Genomic DNA, 21,242 nt, shown 5'->3' with positions numbered 1-21,242 from the left:
TAATCAAATAATTTATTCATCCATTCATTCATTATAATGATCCTCTTTATTTTAGAGAGTAGAATTAAAGCTGTATGAACTGATCCTGTAATTACTTCATTCAGCCTGTAAGCAGCACTGTTTAGTCATAAACAGCTCCTATAACAACCACTCTGAATCTATGTTTGTAATATTTATATTAAAAAAGCAATTAAAAATGTAAAGACAAAATGTGAAAGCCACTCAGATAAACACGGGAAATTTAGACACCTCAAAACTTCTGTTTCAAACACATTCATAGGTGGTGATTGTCCTTGTGATTCCCCCAAGCCTCCCCATGATTCATTTATTTCTATGTGTTAATTTTTTTTTGCATTATACTTCATTCTCATGTCATGTGTGAAGTAGTACTGGTCCTGACTGATTCACCCGAGGTAAATGAATCGATTCCACATATTAACTCATGATTCATGAGTCCGAGGTCTAAATTAACCCGATTCTTATTTGTCCTATGGCTGCTACCGTGCTTTTTTTTATGAAACAATACAGAACATTATATAGCTGATTCTCAGTGGACTCGCGGAGTCGGGTTATAATCTGATTCAGCTGATTCTCAGTGGACTCGCGGAGTCGGGTTATAGACTGATTCAGCTGATTCTCAGTGGACTCGCGGAGTCGGGTTATAGACTGATTCAGCTGATTCTCAGTGGACTCGCGGAGTCGGGTTATAGACTGATTCAGCTGATTCTCAGTGGACTCGCGGAGTCGGGTTATAGACTGATTCAGCTGATTCTCAGTGGACTCGCGGAGTCGGGTTATAGACTGATTCAGCTGATTCTCAGTGGACTCGCGGAGTCGGGTTATAGACTGATTCAGCTGATTCTCAGTGGACTCGCGGAGTCGGGTTATAGACTGATTCAGCTGATTCTCAGTGGACTCGCGGAGTCGGGTTATAGACTGATTCAGCTGATTCTCAGTGGACTCGCGGAGTCGGGTTATAGACTGATTCAGCTGATTCTCAGTGGACTCGCGGAGTCGGGTTATAGACTGATTCAGCTGATTCTCAATGGACTCGCGGAGTCGGGTTATAGACTGATTCAGCTGATTCTCAGTGGACTCGCGGAGTCGGGTTATAGACTGATTCAGCTGAGCCTCCAAAGTGCATGAGCTGACATTCTTAAATGCCAATTTTTAGGAAAAGCAGTTTATGTATATAGTTATACTTTTTGCACAGTTTGCATTTTTATTCAGTTTGGTTGTTTTATTCCTTAAGATATTTATTTTTATTCCATTTGGATACTTTTACATTTAACATATTTAGTTTTTGATTAATATAACTAATTTGCACATTCATTTTTATATTTGTGTTAAGGGTTGTGTGTGTGTGTGTGTGTGTGTATATGTGTGTGTGTGTGTGTTGTGGCACTTTAAACTAAATTTTTGTTGCACTGATATCGTAAGTGTTGATTCTTTTGAATTTACACAGGGACATGTTTATCGTACCTGTTAGTGTGGGAACAAGCACACATCCCCGAATAGTGAGAATAAATTTGTTAAAAGTTCTCGAAATAATCTAAATCATGATTAAACCAAAAAAAGGCCAAATAAGCTTCAGATTATATCTCAGATTAGAGTCTTGATGCACTCTGCCTTACTAAAACCTGGCTTAGACCCAATGAATACATTGGTCTGAAAGAGTCTACTTCATCAGGATATTTCTATATGCATGAGCCCCATCAGACTTGTGGAGGTGGGGTTTCAACTATCTATAACAATTTTCTTGCTGTTATTAAGAAAATAGGACCCAGGTTTAACTCATTCGAAGTGCTTTATTCACAAGTAATCTGCCGGATCTGTCTCAACTTCTTACTAGACCCCTAAATGCAGATGATCTAGATGAAGTTTCTAACAGCATAGGCACTATTTTAACCAGTACACTGGACACTGTTGACCCAATCCATTTAAAAAAGGTCAGAGTTAAAACACCTGCACCATGGTGTAATAGTCATACTCATGCCCTGAAGATAGCAACCTGTAACCTTGAGTGAAAGTGAAGAAAAACTAAATTAGAAGTTTTTAGAATTGCGTTTAAAGACAGTGTGTCCAGCTACAGACAGGCTCTAAAAGCTGCTAGGGCCGAGCATCTGAGCAAACTGATAGAAATAAACCAGAACAATCCCAGATTCTTATTTAGTACAGTGGCTAGAGTAACAAAAAAAAGTCAGATATCTGAAGAGAGTATATCACAGTTTAGTAGTGAGGACTTTATGAATTTCTTCACTGTATATATATGAAGAGGGCCAGAGTTATGAAGTGGTTTGGAGGGGGCTGGGCTGTCTGCTGGCCCAATGCCATACATATACACAAACATATTAGATAAACTTTACAGTTTCTCGAGTTTGCACATTCCATTTTGTTTTGTTGCATGTTTTTCGGTTGTTTTCTGCATTGTCTTGCACTGTTTGCATATGTTGCACTTTATGTAGCTAGAACAAACTTTGTCCCTAGCTCTGTGTTGTTATTTCTGTTTTGTAAATATATATTGTATATTGTCTATGTAGCACCAGGGTCCTGGAGAAACGTTGTTTTACTTCCTTATGTACTGTGTCAGCTATATATGGTTGGAATGACAAAGCTTCTGGATTTGATCAACCAGGCCCCAGACCCCGGGGTCAACCAAGAACACCAAGTGCTACAACCACACTTGTAAATCCTCCTATTGCCCACCGGAGGGAGCCCTAACCTTAATACTGACACTTCCAGATAGAGACAATACACTTCCTGTTAGCAGCCATTATTACCATGCTCACAGCCAACATTCTCCAAAGTATCATCAGTTTACCTGCGTACCAAGCTGTTATTGCACTGTTTTATTTCCTGTGTATGATTCGTTTTGCTGGTTTATGCCTTTGCCTTGACTTTTGCCTGTTTTACCGACTCTGCTACTGTCTTTAAACAGATTGATTAATCCACACATGGATCTTGCAAGCCAATCATTACAAAATGCATCATGGCTAAAATAATATAAAGGACTAGTAACATTGATTAGCTCTTTACAGTTGAGTCAGTTCTAAAATTTAAATGTGTTGGAAACAAGAAAAATAGACAAGCATAAGGGTTTGAATGACAAGAGCCAAATTGTGATGGCAAGGTGACTGGGTCAGAGAATCTCTGAGAATATTGACAGGAGGAAGTGGTTAGTACTTGAAGACAGCAAGATAAAAGTGACCCAAGGAAACAACCAGTGAAACAGACACAGGGTCTCAGGTGCCCAAGGCTCATTGTTTTCCATGATGGTAAAGGCTAGCCCATCTGGTTTGATCTCACAGAAGCGTTACTGTAAAATGGCTGAAAAAGTTCATGCTGTCTATGATAATGTGTCGGAGCACATTCATGTGTATGGAGTGCTATAGCTGCTAAACAGTTAAAAGTACCCATGCTGATCCATGAACACGACCAAAAGCATCTACGACAAGCATGTGATCAGAACTGGACCAGAGAGCAATTTAAGGTGGTCTGGTCTGATGAATTATGTTTTCATTTACATTATGCTGACAGCCAAGTGCATGTGCATCCCTTACCTGAGGAAGAGACACCAGGATACAATATTAATAAATCTACAGTAGATAGAAGTTTACACACTACTTACATTACTTTTTCACTTATGTGATCTAGCAAACAACATTACTCACTTATAGTCTTTTTGATAAGCATTTACCGACTTGGGAATCTTCTGTGCACAGCCCTTTTCATATAATCCCACAGGTTTACATTTCATTAGCTTTGGTTTACATCCACTGTATGTAACAAAATGTCAAATTAGCAAAAATACAACAGCACAGCTGTACATTAAATATCGCAATCCACACAACATAATGGGAGACAGTTCAAAAGAGGACAAAATGCTCATCTCACAGGTGTTGGTGCTCATATTACAGGATGAGAGCCACAGTATCTATGGTAATGTTGGCATACTACCATGAAGGATAATGCTAGATTTCTTTTGCCCTGTTTAATGAGCTTCATTGGTTATACAATAGACAAGAATGTATCTGGAAATCATACAAAGAAAAAAAAGTGTATATATTGTTTTATTGTATTCAGTTCAACTTTATTTGTATAGTGCTTTTAGAAATGAACATAGGAAACAAAAAACATAGTGTTAAAATACCTAGATGTTAGACAAAAATAAATTTCAAATTATTCAGGCAAGTATAACCCTGTGGATATAACACCAGTAGGTGGCAGAATAGCTGTATGTTATTGAAACATTCCCAACCCTCCAAAAAGACTGTGTAATGTTTATATATGAATGAGGAGCTCTGTTCCAGCTAGAATAAAGACCTCAGGCTCTGCAAGACAAGCTATTGATTTTCAAACAGTGAATAATAATGTGTAAAGCAATTTGTTTGTTAATTTTACATGCTTGAAGCATTGAGTGTAGAACTGCTTTTATCTCAAACAAAGCAACAACTGAATAGTTTTTTTCCAGACAATGGACACATCTTATTGAAGACACTGAATAGAAGGACAGTTTGGATTTGGTTGGGAAGTTTGCTTGATTTTGTGAACAGGGCGATGTATTCCTTTCCTGTATTCAAATTCAGACTGAACCAAGATCTTTAACACCAGAACTACCATCTTTTACCAAATAATAATAAAAAAAACCCTTAAAAATAACTTTGTTTAGATTAGATGTTTAAATTATGTTCAGTTTTACCTGTCCCACCAAGCACTTATAGTAACAAAAATCAAATGGATAAAGAGTGAAAAGAGGTAAACAATTTTGTTGACCATACAGTCAGAGTAACCTGTAGGAGTTACAGGATCTTTGTTCTGTTGATGTGATGAACTGAATACTTCAAATGACAAACTATTCAAAGAGAAATTGAATGTTTTGAACGTTTCTCGGGTAGAACTGGACATTTTGGATTCTGACTATTGAGCAGTTAAAGTATTGATTACCCAATTTATTGTATTAGAAAATGGCTGGCTAGCAGGGACGATTATAAAAGAGGATGATCAAAAAAAAAAAAGAAACAGAACCTCTTCATTGGACCAGTATGTAAATTTTCTAAATCATCATGATCATCAACATCATCTTTGTTGCAAGTTTAGAAAATTATTTGCATAAGAGAATAAAACTATAAACCTGACACCAAAGGTGGTGGGCACTAGGGTAACATCATCTGCAGGGCAGGGGGAAAGAGTGGCATCCTCCACAGGACCAGCACATGGAGCAACATCATCTGTGGCATCATATGATGAAGTGGAATCCCCCACAGAGTCAGGAATTGGAGAGATGTCCTTCACAGGGCAGGGATGTGAAGCCATGTCAAAGAAGGGGTAGAGAGGGTGGGTTGTTCTCAAAGTCAATGGCCCAGTAGAGGATAGGCCTCAGAGCATGAGGTTGTCCTCAAGCTTAGCAGTGAGTTCCTGGCCATAGGCCATGTTCTGCTGCAATCTGTAATGTTATGGGGTGGAAGGAGGATACAAGTGCAAGAGATTTGTTGAAACAGATGACTCCAAACTGTACTAGAGTCTTTGTGACTGCAACTGGAAACCGGGCAATGGATCTGGGCATTAAACACAAAATGTACAGCTTCTCACAATTGTTCGTTTGTTGAAAAGTAGACAATATACTCTGAAATAGTCCTTGTTCTTTTTCTTTGTCAAATGAATCCATTTCACCTGTTGAACTTGTGAAGGCAGATGTCACGGTTTTCTTCTCAATGTCAGAAGAGTAAACAAATTAGGAGGGAAATGAGGATCTGCAGGTGAGGGCAATTTATTCCAACTTCACCTGTTGACAATAAAGTATAATAAATATAAAGAATTATAATTGTACAATTATGTATATATTATATATATATAATTGTACAATTATAATTAGGTAGGTGGTACGTGTCAGCAGGACCCAAGGTTTCCCAGCAGAACATTGCCCAAAGCATGACACTACTTTGCCTACCTCGCCAGCTTGCCTTCTTCCCATAGCACCTCCTGGTACCATGTGTTCCCCAGGTAAGCGACGCTCACGCAACTGGCCATCCACATGGTGTGAAAGAAAATGTGATTCATCAGACCAGACCACCTTCTTCCATTGCTCTGTGGCCCAATTCTCATGCTCATGTGCCTATTGTTGGCATTTATGGCAGTGTCCAGGGGTCAGCATGTGCACCCTGACCGGTCTGTGGCTATGCAGCCCCATACACAACAAACAGTGATGCACTGTGTATTCTGACACCTTTCTATCAGAACCAGCATTAACTTCAGCAATTTGAGCAACAGTATCTCATCTGTTGGATCAGACCACACAGGCCAGCCTTCATTCCCCACCTGCATCAATGAGCTTTGGCCACCTATGACCATGTTGCTGGTTCACCACTGTTCCTTCCTTGGACTACTTTTGTCTCAATGTATGAACATAGATTTCTCTAAAATTAGGCCAACATTAGCCATCATGACCATTAGCAACATAAGCAGTGTCTGCCATTTCGTGGGAAAAAGCTGCTACACTGCTAGCCAAAGGAGAAAGTTAAAGATTTTCATATAGGCTGTGCTGTTCACCTGAAATCAGGGTAATATTGTAGAAAGATATTTGATCTGCTAAAATATAGAATATAGGGGCAAGCTCAGACCAGATGTTTGGGGGGTTTACCAAGCTGGGCCCATTATCCAAAAGGACATCTAGAGCGACCTGGGCAGGAAGCCAGGCACGTATCTGGAGCAGATAGAGATTGGGGCTGGACAAGGGGTGAGAATGGCAAAATATTGGCTTTACTCATCGCTGTCAAGTGAATGTGCTTGTAGAAAAGTCAAAAGAAAAAATCGATCTGAGGAGTCTGTGTTCTGCAATAGATAAATTTTCATATATTTACCCTTCTTTTTAACCTTTTGGCAATGAGCAGGTTCATTTATTTGGTTAACTGTTGTTGAATCTGTGGTTTTTCAGCCATTAGTTTGGTCATGGCACCCATTTATATCGATATGTTTGCTCTGCTTTCACTGGGCATGATTCACTGGTTTAACTTATACTATATCTAAAGTGATTAATATTAATGTGTTTATGTGTTTGATGTTAAGACAGAACTTGCAGACTTTTTTGCAGCCTTAAACTATGCGGTTTAAGAAACAGCATGCGCAGGTGCTGCAAGTTGCGCAAATTAGCAGGTCAAGAGCCTATAAGAGTGCGTGCCGATGGGCATGGATTTGCTTCAAAAGACACCTGCGACGTTAAAGTAGGTCCTGTAGAACTTGTCAAACCTGGATTATAACTGATCTAAAGCTAATACTGAACAGAAGCAGTTGAACTGCATTGAGGATGTGTACAAAATTAGTACGTCTTTTTAACTGATTACTGTAGTTCCTTCTACATACAATTCTGTCAGTTAACCCTGTCCCAACTGGTGCAGGTGAAGTACAGCTCATAAGCAAGGTTTTGTTTTTAAACTCTGCATGGCTTGACACAGATTTATATCTCTGAGCTTATCTGTCTTCAAAATATCTCAAGAACTTTTCCGGAAATGTTCTGTCACATCTCTACACACACTTTTTCATAAAAGCAATCTTCACTGTACAGACACATAAAAAAATCTTTAATAAATCAGTGGATAAACACTTTAAATCTTTCAATTAAATAATGGACAGTAAAAGTACTACTTTAGAGCACAAATTCATTTATTTGTTCGGATTAGAGCCTCCAAAACTTCATTTTAGTTTCAAGTTGTAACACTACAAAATAGGGAAAAGTTCAAGGAGTGAAAAAAATCTACACGATGTGGTTTCAGTTTTAATTGGTCAGTGTTTTTCTCAGCTTTATTGTACATAATCACTGTGTTAGTTAAACTGAGATATTCCAGTAGAACGGTGAATATTAATCAGTATAAATCTATGATGTACAGATTTTCAGATATTTAAATATATCTGCTATTGGCCAATCATTTTCCTGTCCTGCAGCATAGTATGAGACACCAGACTAAAACCCTCCAACCGAGTGATTTGGATAAATAAATAAATACAATGAAACATCAAACATTCAGCCTCTGAAAATGGCTTTCTGAGGAAAAAAGAAAGGGGGGAAAAAGCTTCTAAGGTTTAATAATATCTAAATGCAGTCATGAATTCACTGTAGCTTAAATGTAGTTATAGTAAAAAAAAAAATCCATGTACAGGAAACACCCTGAAATCTATAACTCTATAAGCCAGATGTAGTCAGAGAGAACACACCAATACTCCCTCAGTGTGAGGAAAGTAAACATAAGAGGAGAAAAATGATGCTGAGGACAATGGGCTAATGAATGATATAATTATGTGGAAGGGCATCTGGCATAAAACCTGTGCCAAGTCAAATAGGTGAACCAGATGATCCACTGAGGCAAACAGGGAGTGGCTGAAAGAACGACATACTGTAGTCTGTTAATTGTTCATATTTCTACTTCATGACTGAAGTTTTCCTGAAACATGAAGAAAACCTTTTAAACAAAATGAATAAACAAAATGACTATATTTTGTGTGATATTCAATGTCAGGCTTTTGGATTATTATTTTATGATTTATGATATAATAAAGTGTCAAAAGCAGCAAAATGGCAGTGAGACGGAAGCCTTTTTGGTTATGATAATGTCATTTTGAACAGTCTGTGTAACTGACAAGAAACAACAAATGTTGCATAGCCTCAGGTCACAGTCCTGAAGATTCTTACCATTTTGTCAATGCAGAAAGTCAGCTTCACTTCCTGTTAGGCGTGTTCACTGTTAGATTCGTTAGCCCACTGTAGGCAAATCATTTGGAGTATTCAAAATTCTTTTGATTACCTTTTCCAGTTCGGTCAGGAAGTTCACTTGAATTTTAGATGTATGTGTTCATTCACTTCAGCATAATTTAGGGAATTCTAAGAAAAAAAAAGAATTTAACACAAATTCTTCAAATGATTTGTGCTTATAGATATATGCATTGCTGAGATCATGTTTTTTGTACATTGCCAGTTGGAAATAAGCTTATGAGCTTTTTGAGCTGTTGGCCATTAGATGGTGCTGTCAACAAATTTACTGCATAGAACTGACTCAGTTCATGGTCCTGAAGGTCCTTTGCTAACTTCTGTTCAACCATGGCACTTAGATAGAAGCATTTCACAGCCTCACTCTGTGTATGGCATCTACGCTGTCGGGAGAGTTGGCTCATTATGGGCAAAGTGTTTGATGTATTGAAAAACCTTTGATTAATTCCTCTTATGAAACTTAAGTTGAAGACGTGTGCCAATTTTTTGGTGATTATTGGACAAAATTTGTAGGTGGAGTAGCAAAAAATCAAAAAATGGCAGAAATTGATTGTCATGAACTTGACCGGCAAATCCAGGAATGTCTACCATTTGGATCTTGGTTTAAAAGTTATGATCCTAATCACTGTCCAAATTTTGGCCCATATGTTGTTCTAATGGTGGTGCTAAAGTGCTGCACTTGGCCCAAATTTGGTCAGAATTTAAATTTGGCTAGTTAAACTCCCTGTGTAGGCATGTTTCCTCACTGAGACTCGAGTCAGTCGGTGAGGAGAAAAACAATGCTTTGAAGGTTGGCCGTTTCAGTCAGGCAAAAAGACAGATATCAAATTTTATCAGTTTTATAGGGTTTTTCAGCCTCCAATGCTCTGAGATGAGGACTGAGTAAACATCATCATAGTAAAACACATCAACAATAAAAAGAATTCAGTTGACATGCTAACATGCTGTTGAGCTTAGAACAATTTTCACTCATTTTAGACATGGTGTACTGATGTTTTACTATAGTAAGAAACTCTTCATCTACACATTTCACAGGGTTCACCCCGTTATAGCAGGTGTGGGGCACAGAGGGGCAGGTTAGTTAACCTGATTTACGTTTTTTGGAACCTGGTGTGTGACTGCTGCCTCTGCAGCATCTGAAGACCAAACAAATGGCTTCAAATCAAACAACGTTACACATTTTAACTAAAGCATTAAAAATCTATTAAAAGAATATACTCCAAACCAAACAACTCTACATACTTTCACCAAAAACGATTGAAATGTGTATAGTATACAAGAATATACTCCCAATTAAACAATTCTACACACCTTTACTAAAAAAGCCTCTATCTATCTATCTATCTATCTATCTATCTATCTATCTATCTATCTATCTATCTATCTATCTATCTATCTATCTATGTTGCTATTTGTCTACGTACATATATATATATATATATACTCCACTTTATAGGCCGGACCTCTTGGGCTGAGGGAAGTCTCTGTACTCAGGCAGATCACACTGATGTTTCCTCAACTTGAGAAAAGTAAATACATGAGGAAGGAAATGATGAGGATCAGCGGTCGAGGGCAATTTATTCCTGCTTCACCTGAAAATAGACAAATTATTTATTCTACACATTATTATACAAAAATGAAAGAAAAATAAACCTTTTAATCTGGACAAATAAGATTTAGCATGCATATACTATTTATTAGTATTTTTGAAATAAATATTTAAATTTGATATTTACTCACCTGACTGATTTGATGTTCCATCTTTCATCTCTTCATATTTTTTAAGATGAAAAATTAAAAGAAGAATTTTAGAAACATTCTACTCACACTTTCCTCTACAGTTAAATATGTTAACTTCATAACTGCAGGAGCATCAAACTCCTTATAAATAATATAGAGCAATAATATTATCCAGGGTTTCTCCCAGTCCTGTCCTGCATTTTAATTCTGTTTTATCTACTTCTCTTCAAAGTCTCAGTCGGTGAGTGTGAGCTGAAACAGTAGTGAAATGCAGGACAGGAGGTGTGTGTTCTCCTCACTCAGTCTAACACAGCCATGAAAAGCTTTAGAATTATCTGTGGAAACATTAAACTGTGTAGTGCTCTCTCAACCAGGACTGAGAAACACTGACATCTACAGGAAACATGCTGCTCAAGTGAGTGCAGGAACTTTCCAGACATTTTAAAATGAATGTACTGATGTGTCACATTCAGTATCATCTGAAACTTATCCACTTACCATCAACTGACAGTTTAACCGTCTGAACCAAGACAGATTTTTTTGTCTCGGGCAGTACCATGGCACTTCTGTAGACAAGAGCATCAGTAACACTGACGTTCTTCAAAACCAGGGAACAGTTTCCTTTAAGAAGCTCGTCCTTAGGAACATCCAAACGCCCCTTGTATCCTACACCCACAAATAACTCTTCATCGTCTCGCTCAAGTACAATCTCGGAATCAACATACCACTCAACATGATGTGTTTGGATGGACAAATTCCTCCATTCACATGGCAGGACAGCTGTGGAACCCACTCGGGCTGATATCTGAATTGCTGCAGAGACACAGAAACACCTGTATGTTTTATTTATTTCATAGACTCTAAATCATCCATACAGCTTCTGAATCATAGGATATAAAGGAAGCAAAATTAACCATAGGAATTTAAGATTCTTGACTTTCAGGCAAAATGTACAAGTACAGTATTTGTACAGTATTTAGACCCCTCCATTATGCTTCATGCAATCTATACTACATATTCCATAATGGAAAAGCATTCTGTGTTATCTCCTGAGTCAGGACCTGAGATGTCCGGAGATCGCTGAAATGGACGGGACTGACAGCAAACCCAATGAAGTGTGTGAATGGGTGGGTGAAGCATGGTATCTGGGCTTCCACCATGGGCAGGCTCATCCCTAAATTGATATGAGAGAAGAAATTGCAGCCTGCCCGGGACCCAAGACCAAAAAGGAGGCGAGACAGTTTTTGGGTTTGGCTGGCTATTATTGCAGATTTGTACCTCAATATTCAGATGTTACCAGCCTGATCTCATCAGATCCCCTCCAATGGACAGATGCCTGCCAACAGGCATTCATGGAGGTACCACAATTTTACATTTTCCTGACTTCTCAGGTCCCTTCTGTTTTACAGGCTGACAGGTCAGACATGTCATCTCCTTTGGTGGAAGGAAGGAGTGCCCTGCCCATCAGCTGCAAACTCTTGATATTAGAGGCCAGGTACAGTGTGATAGAGATGGAGTGTCTGGCCTTCAAATATGCAGTCCTTACCCTCTGACACTATCTGCTGGGACAAGCCTTCACTTTCTATTCGAACCATGTCCTGTTCTAGTGGCTCCACAGGTGCCCTGTGCTGAACATCTGTTGCAAGCTCTCGATATTAGAGACAAAGTACAGCATTAGAGAGATGGAGTGTCAAGCCAATAAATATGCTGTCCTCACCCTCTGACACTATCTTCTGGGATGTGCCTTAACTTTCTATTTGAACCATGTCTCACTCCATATCACTGTGATGATTCACCTTCTGCAAGTTTCAACACACACAATCTCTGGAGCTCAATAAGAGTGGTCATTTTAGTGGTCACCATGGCCACCCCTTTTCTCTAATTGCTCCATTTAATCTCAGTCCTGATGCACACCTCTAATCTAATTTCCGACAAGCAATAAATCATTGTTTAAATTTACTTTTAATAATGTATTGATGCAACTCTGAAATAGATGTTATTGTACCTTATTTCCATCTAATTTACTGTGACTTCTATAATTAGTCAATATTTTATACAGAACAATTTACTTACCATATACTGAGAGTCTAACCCTGGTGATTTCTTTCACTTCTGTAGGGTTAGTACTGTCCACATTTTCAACTGTAAACGTTTTGTAAAAACGGTCTTCAGTGATTCTGACGTCCTTCAAAACCAGGGAACAGTTTCCTTTACGCAGTTCATCCACAGGAATATCCACACGACCCTCATATCCTGAACCTGAACTTGTAGCATTAATGCTTCGCTCAATTACAAGCTCATTGTTCATTTTCCACCGAATAAGTGATGTTTGGGTGAACACTTCAGTCAGTTTACATGGCAGGATGACTGTGGAACCCACTCGAGCTGATACAGTAATTAGAGGATCTTCACCATCTGTGGAGGGACAACATTATAAGCTATAGGATTTGTAGCGTCTTTTAATTGAAGCAAATTTAATTCAGTGGAAAGACACATGTCTTGTTGGAGTTGTAGAACATGGTCACTCACCCACACAGGCAGCCAACAACAAGATGTAAATATAAAGGAGGGACATGATCCCTGTGGAGTTTTTGCAGATTTACTGAAAATAAAAGAGACAAACCCTAGGTGTAACTCTGGCAATTTTATACCATGAAATAAATTGTATACTCTTATTTACAATCCTTTGTTTGTATTCATTTTAACTATCTTTGTAGATGTCCCGTGAGTTTCCTGGCATCCTATGGGTGGTTTTTAAATGAGTGTCATAACAGCACTTACGAAATAGAGAAAACTTTGTAGACTGACTTCAATCTCAGTGGTACTAATGTTATGTAGTAAGAAAATGAGACTATTAAGTCTAAAGCTAGTTTAACAAATGTTTTTTTTTCTGGCTGATGGCTTGTTTTACTCGGCAGATACTGGAAAAAAATAACTAAAAACTTGTATCAACTAAATATACCGCAGCTAAAATAAGTATTGAACACATCCCCATTTTTCTCAGTAAAGAAATCAAACCATACATGTCCATAAATTATGTGTAATCATGTGAAATGACACAGGGGAATGCATTTGACACAACTGTCCCAGATCTACTTAGAGACAAGCTCTCCCAGCTGAATGTGCCTGACTCCATGTGCAGTTGGATCATGGACTTCCTGACAGAGAGGCGGCAGTTTGTATGGCTGGGTAAGCATGTCTCTGACTGCTGGAACATTGCTGATGACACCACCCTCATCTGCTTCATCTCTGATGGGGATGAGTCTGCCTACAGGAGTGAGATGGATCATCTGGTGACATGGTGCAGCATGAACAACCTGGAACTCAACTCTCTCAAGACAGTGGAGATGAAGGACCCAGCCCCCCTCCCCCTGTCATCCTTTATGACTCTCTGGTGACATCTGTCGAGTCCTTCCGCTTTCTGGGCATTTGCACAATTTCTACTATTTGCACTTCTGGTAGATGCTAAACAACATTTCATTGCTATGTACCTGTACTTTGCAATGACAATAAAGTTCCTATCTATCTATCTATCTATCTATCTATCTATCTATCTATCTATCTATCTATCTATCTATCTATCTATCTATCTATCTATCTATCTATCTATCTATCTATCATTGTTAGTTCATGCACTATGATATACAAGTTCCTGTTTGTGAAACCTGATTTACATCATAATCAAGCTGAACTCAGTGACTGCTGAAATCCAGTTAAGCTTCATTAAACAATGCTAAGAGCTAAAGCCCTGCTCTATCGCTGCATTCCACCATTTCTGCTGGTTTTAGTTTGTAGATTAAAAGATAAAGCCACAGAAATAAATATTTCAGTTCACATATGAACAAGTGACTATACAATAATTCAGACAAGTGTTTATACAATTTTTTTACAGAATTATTTGGTGATTTTAACACAATGATGAATATGATCATTACCTGTAATTAGATTAAATTTGTGATACCTATTGACGATTAGGTAGATTATTAGGCATTGTCGAAAAGAACATTAAACTACTGAAAGCACAGTCCACAGATTGAGAAACATCGAAAGGAATACAAAACTCAGCCTTACCTCAGAGATGAAGAATATTTCTTGTGATTCAGTATGTATTTTATATAAAGTTTGAGTTTAGGAGGTTCTGCTATGCACCGCTGTTAAGTGTTGTATCAAAACAAAGACTGCCTGCAGGCGTTTACTCAGTGTTCCCAAACACCTCCCTCCAAAAAGCTCCGGTGACACATGCGAAACTTTCTGCTAAAATAAATTATAATAAAAAAATACTAAAGTTGTATAAAAATACAAAAGGTAAACACTTTATACAGGTCTTCATATGTGTCTCATAAAAAAGCATGCAACATGGGTGTATAGAGTGAATAGTAAATACATGTGTACATTAAGTAAAACAGGACAGAAAGGATCTTTTTTCCTCCTCTGTTGCAGACAATGCTTTAGAGACTTTATATTATTGTCTGTAATCTAAATGTACAGTGTCATTATTTAGGTCTGTACTTTTGTGTTTGCTTTTACCTTCAACATTTTTTACAGTGTTTTACAGCTGTGGAGGTCAATGAATATTTATTTAAATTAAACTTCTTAGCATAAAATATGACTTAAGTATGCAATATTTGTAAATAGCTTTTGTCAGATACTTTAAACCAGATGCCTCTGAAATGCTGCTCATATTTTTTCTCTCTGCCAGCTTGATAACGATGATGCTTGATTTATGATTGAGGAAGTGTCAGGCCTCTCTGTTGCGTGACTGAGCGTGAGCATGAGCTCACAGGACTCATGGGTGTGGCATGTGCACGAGTGATTGTAAATGTGAGTTCACAACAGGGTGTGGCTACTCACTGTTTTTTTGTATTTTTTTTTTTAGTTTGTTTTTTTGTTAATCTCCAAATATAGTTTTAAAAATCACTATAACTATTTAAATATAGCCAAAATAGCTCCTTGTTGCAAAATGTCACAGTATATTAAATGTTGCAGAGAAAGAGTTATAGTCAAAATGAGTCAATTTGGTGACCTCTGATACAACACTGATACATACCTTGAGATCATTATTATGCCATTCATCCTTAAGCGAATGTTTCATGGAGAGCTGATGGTGAAATTGAGTTTTGAACATGCAGGATTAACGTTCTCATTGTGCCTCAGGTTCCTCAGTGTTTTTGTGTGTGGGTGTTTATTTTTGTGGTTTCTAACACACTCTCACGCAATCTGTGAATAATTCCAGCATATCCAGATACATATATAAATAAATCATTCACTGAACAGAATTATCACTCATATTTGCTTTTATTGCTTTAGCAGGTGTTTAAAGCAGCTTTAATCCAAACACAGAGCTGATCTGTAACTATACCAGATACTGATCAGTCTCTTAGGCAGCTCTGAGATTAAATAAGTATTTTACAGATTTTTCTGTATGAGCTGTAGCTGCACCTCAATTAGGTTTCTGTAATAAAGTTTTCATTATAATAATTAAGCATTGTGTGTGCTTACACCTAATCAATTTTCATTTAATCACTAAATTCATTAAGTCATAAAATGATGCAGAGACACTAGTTCAGAACGCAGCAGATATGAACATATCGAGAAGATATGAACACATCATTCCAATCTTATCCACACTGCATTGGCTCCCAGTCAAATTTCACACTGACCTACTGACCTATGGCACTGAATAGTCTTTAGGTAATGGAAAAACTTCAGGTAATAGTGAGCTTATGTACAAACATGAATTCAAAGAACAAGACTTTGATCATGAATGAGAAGAATGAACAGGACTGCAGGTGAGTGGACACAGAACCAGATCATCTTACAGATACACCTCTGATTATAAACAGTATCCTCTTTCAAGGAAAACTGTTGAGGGAATTCAGCATATAGTAACTGATTTCCAGCAGAGCATTCTCTCCTGCAGCAAGAAGTGTTTTTGATGGCATTCCAAAATCACAGATGGTGTTTTCAGGTATTGATATGGCTAATTGGTTCTGGTCTGTTCCCTTTCATCCAGACAGAGAGCCATGGCAAGTGTTTTTCTCTGATGTTGATCAGTATCAATGGACATGACTCTTTATAACATCTCTAATCTGGATCATCTGGCATTAAGGTGTCATCTGTTCCTAATGTTTATTATCAGTATAGGTAGACAGATGGCACGGTATGCCCAGTATGTATGACGGTAAATAAATATTCACTGGTTTACTTTCCCAGAACCTGACATACACGACTGCTGGATCTGTGGCCCAGCCTCACCCAGTGATTTATAATGTTATAGACACACCCTGATGCCCCAGGAACTTACTCGTATGCTCAGAATGTTGCTGTTTCTTAAGCCATTTCTCGGGCTTGTGAAGGTTTCCTGACCTGCTCCTCCAAAACACCCCAAAGTGGCTCCAAAATATTCAAATCTGGTTACTGTAAAGGCCATGGGTGATCAGCTTCACTTTTATGTTTATCAAACAAACTGCAAATGCTTCCTAATAAAGATTTATTCATTTATTGGACCAAGTTTTATAACCAACATTTGTTTTTGTTCAGTAAATAACTAAAAATAGCACACACAGTTAGAACACATGTTTGTACTCTTCAAGTAGTTGTAGTTTGCTCATTGAGCAAAAATCAGGGCTTTTAAGTTTTATGGAAATGGCTACTGTTAAAGTGATTATCCAAATAAATTTGAATTGCCTTTCAATTATTAATACACAAGTTATTCATTCAGTGAGTGAGGAGATTCAGTGACCGTTCTTCTGGCCCCTTTCTCCAACCTCTCCAAGTTGGGATATGTGAAAGAATTTCACCTTGCTGAGCTGTGACCTGTGTTAAGTAAGTCTTGTCTTAGATCACACACACACACAGTGATAGTAAAAAACTTGCCTGTAATAAAATTTAAGTACATTACAAAATTACAGTACATTATGTTATTTATCCCCAAACATGATGATCGTTTTGCTGGTAATAACTTGTAATAAAATGTATAAATAAAATTTGTATTAAAATAAAGATAAGACAAGATAGAACTAGATCCTGAAGGAAATTCTTTAACAAAATTATCTAACTGTCAGATACCTGTCCCCAGGGCATTGCTGAAAGGAACTGAACCCAGATTCCACCTCAACTATAAAGTTTTATCATACACATGACATCAGCCAACATACATGCTGTACCCATTGCTGCAATCTATACATAACAAACCCCTTATAAAACACACACAAAAAAATTCAATATTAATAGAAATATTCATAATCTGGTGTAACAACAAATCCCTGCTACATAGAGGAGAAGCCATGACCAGGTCAGGTTAGTTAGAAGAGTAGTTGGTTTGTCCGGTCTGAGAGTTCTCCAGATCAATCAGAAGATCCTGACATGGTGATGGAGCTCCAGGGATGAACAGAAGCTCAGTCTTGCAGGGATTAAGTTCAAGATGATCTGTTTTCCATGAAGAGATCAGAGCAGAACAATGTCCTCTCCTTTTCTCCATCAGACAAGTGTAATGGTCTGAATATATATTCTCTCTCTCTCTCTCTCATTTGTGTGTGTATGTAGAGTTAATGATTTGTTGAATAATCGTTCAAAAGTGAAAAGAAGTAAATAATTGACACCTATCAAGATAATTCTGTGCTCAGAAAATGCTCTGTGAGCAAAAAAGCAGTGAAGTGCTTAAATACAAGAAACTCAGTATGACCAGAAGTATAAAGTTAAAAAAAGGAAAAAAAAACAAAAAACTTTCCATCGAAGTTTCTGTTCTTGCCTAACATGCACCTTTATATTACACTGACCCAAAAAAGGTGGAGAGGGTTGCCATGTTTCTGTAAAATACCCACCTGAACTTCAACCAAATCCATTAGGGTTTTTTTTTTTTTTTAAATAATAAAAAGAACCAGTTTTACCATTAAACTTGTAGCCCACAAACACACTGATGATGATGATGATGATTACAATTCCAATCCCAACACATAACCAGATAATCCAGTTGTTCCCTCCAGTCTGGTGTGAATCTGAATCCTCCAATGAAGAACGAGTCTCATCTAAAATACACACAGAGTCACACAGAGATATCAGTACAGTGCTGAGGAAAACATGTCCATGGAGGAAATGTATAAAACATTAGACTACCTTTTCTAATAATTCAGTGTTTTTCAGCCATACATACAGATCATGTTATCACTGATCCTTAAATAATAATCAGTATTGTGCTGCTATAATTATATTAATTACTTTATTAAAGTTTATCCAGGAACAATAATGTTTCGAATTTGAGCTAACACCAGACTGAGAAAAGTCCTGTGCTTCAGACACACCCCCTTGTCATGACATTAAAATCTATCCTTTTTTCCATCCTAATGTACTGCTGTTTTTCCATTAAACCCTGCTAAGAGTAAAAGGATTACACAAAGACTATCAGTTTCATTTATTGTACATTTATAATGTTTTAATAAACTAAAAATGGAAACCTAAAATATTCAGGCAATGTCAGATCAGGACACTGTATTGAATTATATCAGATTCAGATGTGTGTCTATCTGTGTGAATGTGGGTTAAACTTAGAATAGTTAATCCTGATCCATCAGAATGTGTCTGGATCAACTTCAACACCAACACTAGACAACGTCATTCAGTCCTGATCAGATCATCACTAATAGAGATCAGATTTCTCAGAGTTACAGGGTTAAGAACCATTTCAGTACTTTATCAGCTCACATGGCTCTTAGATGAGGATTGAGTCTTAATTAGTAAGAGGAAGTTGATGAGTGTGAGCTGAAACAGTAGTGAAATGCAGGACAGGAGGTGTGTGTTCTCCTCACTCAGTCTAACACAGCCATGAAAAGCTTTAGAATTATCTGTGGAAACATTAAACTGTGTAGTGCTCTCTCAACCAGGACTGAGAAACACTGACATCTACAGGAAACATGCTGCTCAAGTGAGTGCAGGAACTTTCCAGATATTTTAAACTTTGTGTACTGATATGTGTTGTACTCAGTATCGTCTGAGACTAATCCACTTACCATCAACTGACAGTTTAATCTTCTGGACCGAGACAGATTCCTGTGTGTCTTTCACTAGCATGGAGCTGCTGTAGTTTCCTGCATCAGTAACACTGACGTTCTTCAACACCAGGGAACAGTTTCCTTTAAGCAGCTCGTCCTCAGGAACGTCCACACGGCCCTCATATCCTTCACCCTGAAATGACTCTTTACCCTTTCGCTCAAACACAGTCTCAGAATCGATAACCCACTCAACATGAGGTGTCTGGATGGACAGATGGCTCCATTCACACGGCAGGACAGCTGTGGAACCCACTCGAGCTGATAACTGAAGGACTGCAGAGACACAGAAAAACCTTTTAGGAAATGATCTGATGTTAGGAACTTTATGATTTTATTTATTTAATAGAAACTGATTGATTTGGTTGTCCTGTGAGCTTCATATCTGATCACTTCCTCACATCCACATGAAAGTAAAAACCTCCTGCTCGTGTGTGTAAACTGTTGCTGCAGGATCTCAGACCTGATGGACCTTTAACCTCAACCATGACCAGTCCAGATGACCTCTGAACCTTTCTTAAAAAGTTTCCTACAAATAAAATATTGTGTGCCTTTTATTTATGTCTGTATTTGTGTATTTTTCTAACACATCATCTGTTAACTCTGATTAATGTATTGATGCGTCTCTAAAATAGATGTTGTTATTGTTCCTTATTTCCAGCTCTGTTATCTGATATACTGTGACTTCTAGAATTAGTCAATATTTTACACTGAACACTTTACTTACCATCGACTGAGAGTCTAACACTGGCGATTTCTTTAGCCTCTGTAGGGTTAGTACTGTCCACATGTTCCACTGTAAAGGTTTTGTATAAATGGTCATCAGTGATTCTGACGTTCTTCAACACCAGGGAACAGTTTCCTTTATGTAGTTCATCCAGAAGAATATCCACACGGCCTTCATATCCTGAACCTGAACTCGTAGCATCACTGCTTCTCTCAAACACAAGACCTTTGTTGTTGATCTTCCACTGAATAAGTGATGTTTGGGTGAAGACTTCAGTCAGTTTACATGGCAGGAGGACTGTGGAACCCACTGGAGCTGATACAGTAACCAGAGATTCTGCACTGTCTGTGGGGGGAAACATTACAATATACAGGATTTGTAGCATTTTACAAAACATTTTTATTATATTTTATTCAATAGAAAGACACTTATGTCTTGCTGGTCACTCACCCACACAGGCAGTGACCAAAAGGATGTAAATATAAAGGAGGGACATGATGACTGTAAGACTCTTTTAGAAACTCTGTAAGAAACAAACAGAGACACGTTATAAACAAAAAGTTTGGGTTTTACTGTTAGAGTCAGATGTCATACAGACAGATGTAGTCACAAAGCTGCAGTACTGTGGAAGGTCCGTAAATTAAGGATAAAAAAAGGCTGATTTATTTTGACTACTAGCATTAGCCTAATAGTAGTAGCATTATCTTAGCTCTAATAGTTCACCTTTTTTCCAGTGTTTGTATGTAGCACTTTCTTTAAGCCACAAATGAAGTTGTAACTAGTTTGAAGTGCAACCATGAACAGCACATATTATTCCTAATGTTTATAATGACATTTACCAATTAGATATTATGAGTAGCCAAATTTTCAAGCATTTGAAAGTATTAATTATTATTATTATTTATATTACTGTTTATCAAAATAGGCATGTCTAATCCACAAAGAGGAGGTCTGGTGAATTTATTTTCTTTATGTA

The 21,242-nt window shown here is 37.7% G+C and overlaps 1 protein-coding gene across 7 annotated transcripts in view; it reads right to left on the bottom strand.

Moving 5' to 3' along the window:
• Positions 1-6,474: 6,474 nt before the first annotated feature.
• Positions 6,475-21,242, bottom strand: part of LOC131364507 (uncharacterized) — a 77,595-nt gene continuing 62,827 nt past the window's right edge. The window contains exons 2-15 of one of the 7 annotated variants that reach the window (XR_009206486.1): positions 20,717-20,789; positions 20,267-20,611; positions 19,501-19,815; positions 15,543-18,522; positions 14,567-14,749; positions 13,025-13,097; positions 12,569-12,910; positions 12,042-12,143; positions 10,994-11,308; positions 10,496-10,525; positions 10,219-10,347; positions 8,793-8,869; positions 8,681-8,713; positions 6,476-8,432 (exon numbers count right to left, since the gene is read on the bottom strand). Coding sequence is in view for 4 of the 7 variants with exons in the window: in XM_058407679.1 (XP_058263662.1) it covers positions 10,271-10,347; positions 10,496-10,525; positions 10,994-11,308; positions 12,042-12,143; positions 12,569-12,910; positions 13,025-13,070 (912 nt within the window). In the remaining 3 variants the exon portion in view is untranslated. The other 6 variants (XR_009206485.1, XR_009206484.1, XM_058407679.1 and 3 more) reach the window with 6 other exon arrangements.

This window comes from Hemibagrus wyckioides, linkage group LG14 (genome assembly GCF_019097595.1).
Source record: "Hemibagrus wyckioides isolate EC202008001 linkage group LG14, SWU_Hwy_1.0, whole genome shotgun sequence".
NCBI classification, from domain to species: Eukaryota; Metazoa; Chordata; class Actinopteri; order Siluriformes; family Bagridae; genus Hemibagrus; species Hemibagrus wyckioides.
This window is presented reverse-complemented; position numbering and strand designations above follow the sequence as displayed.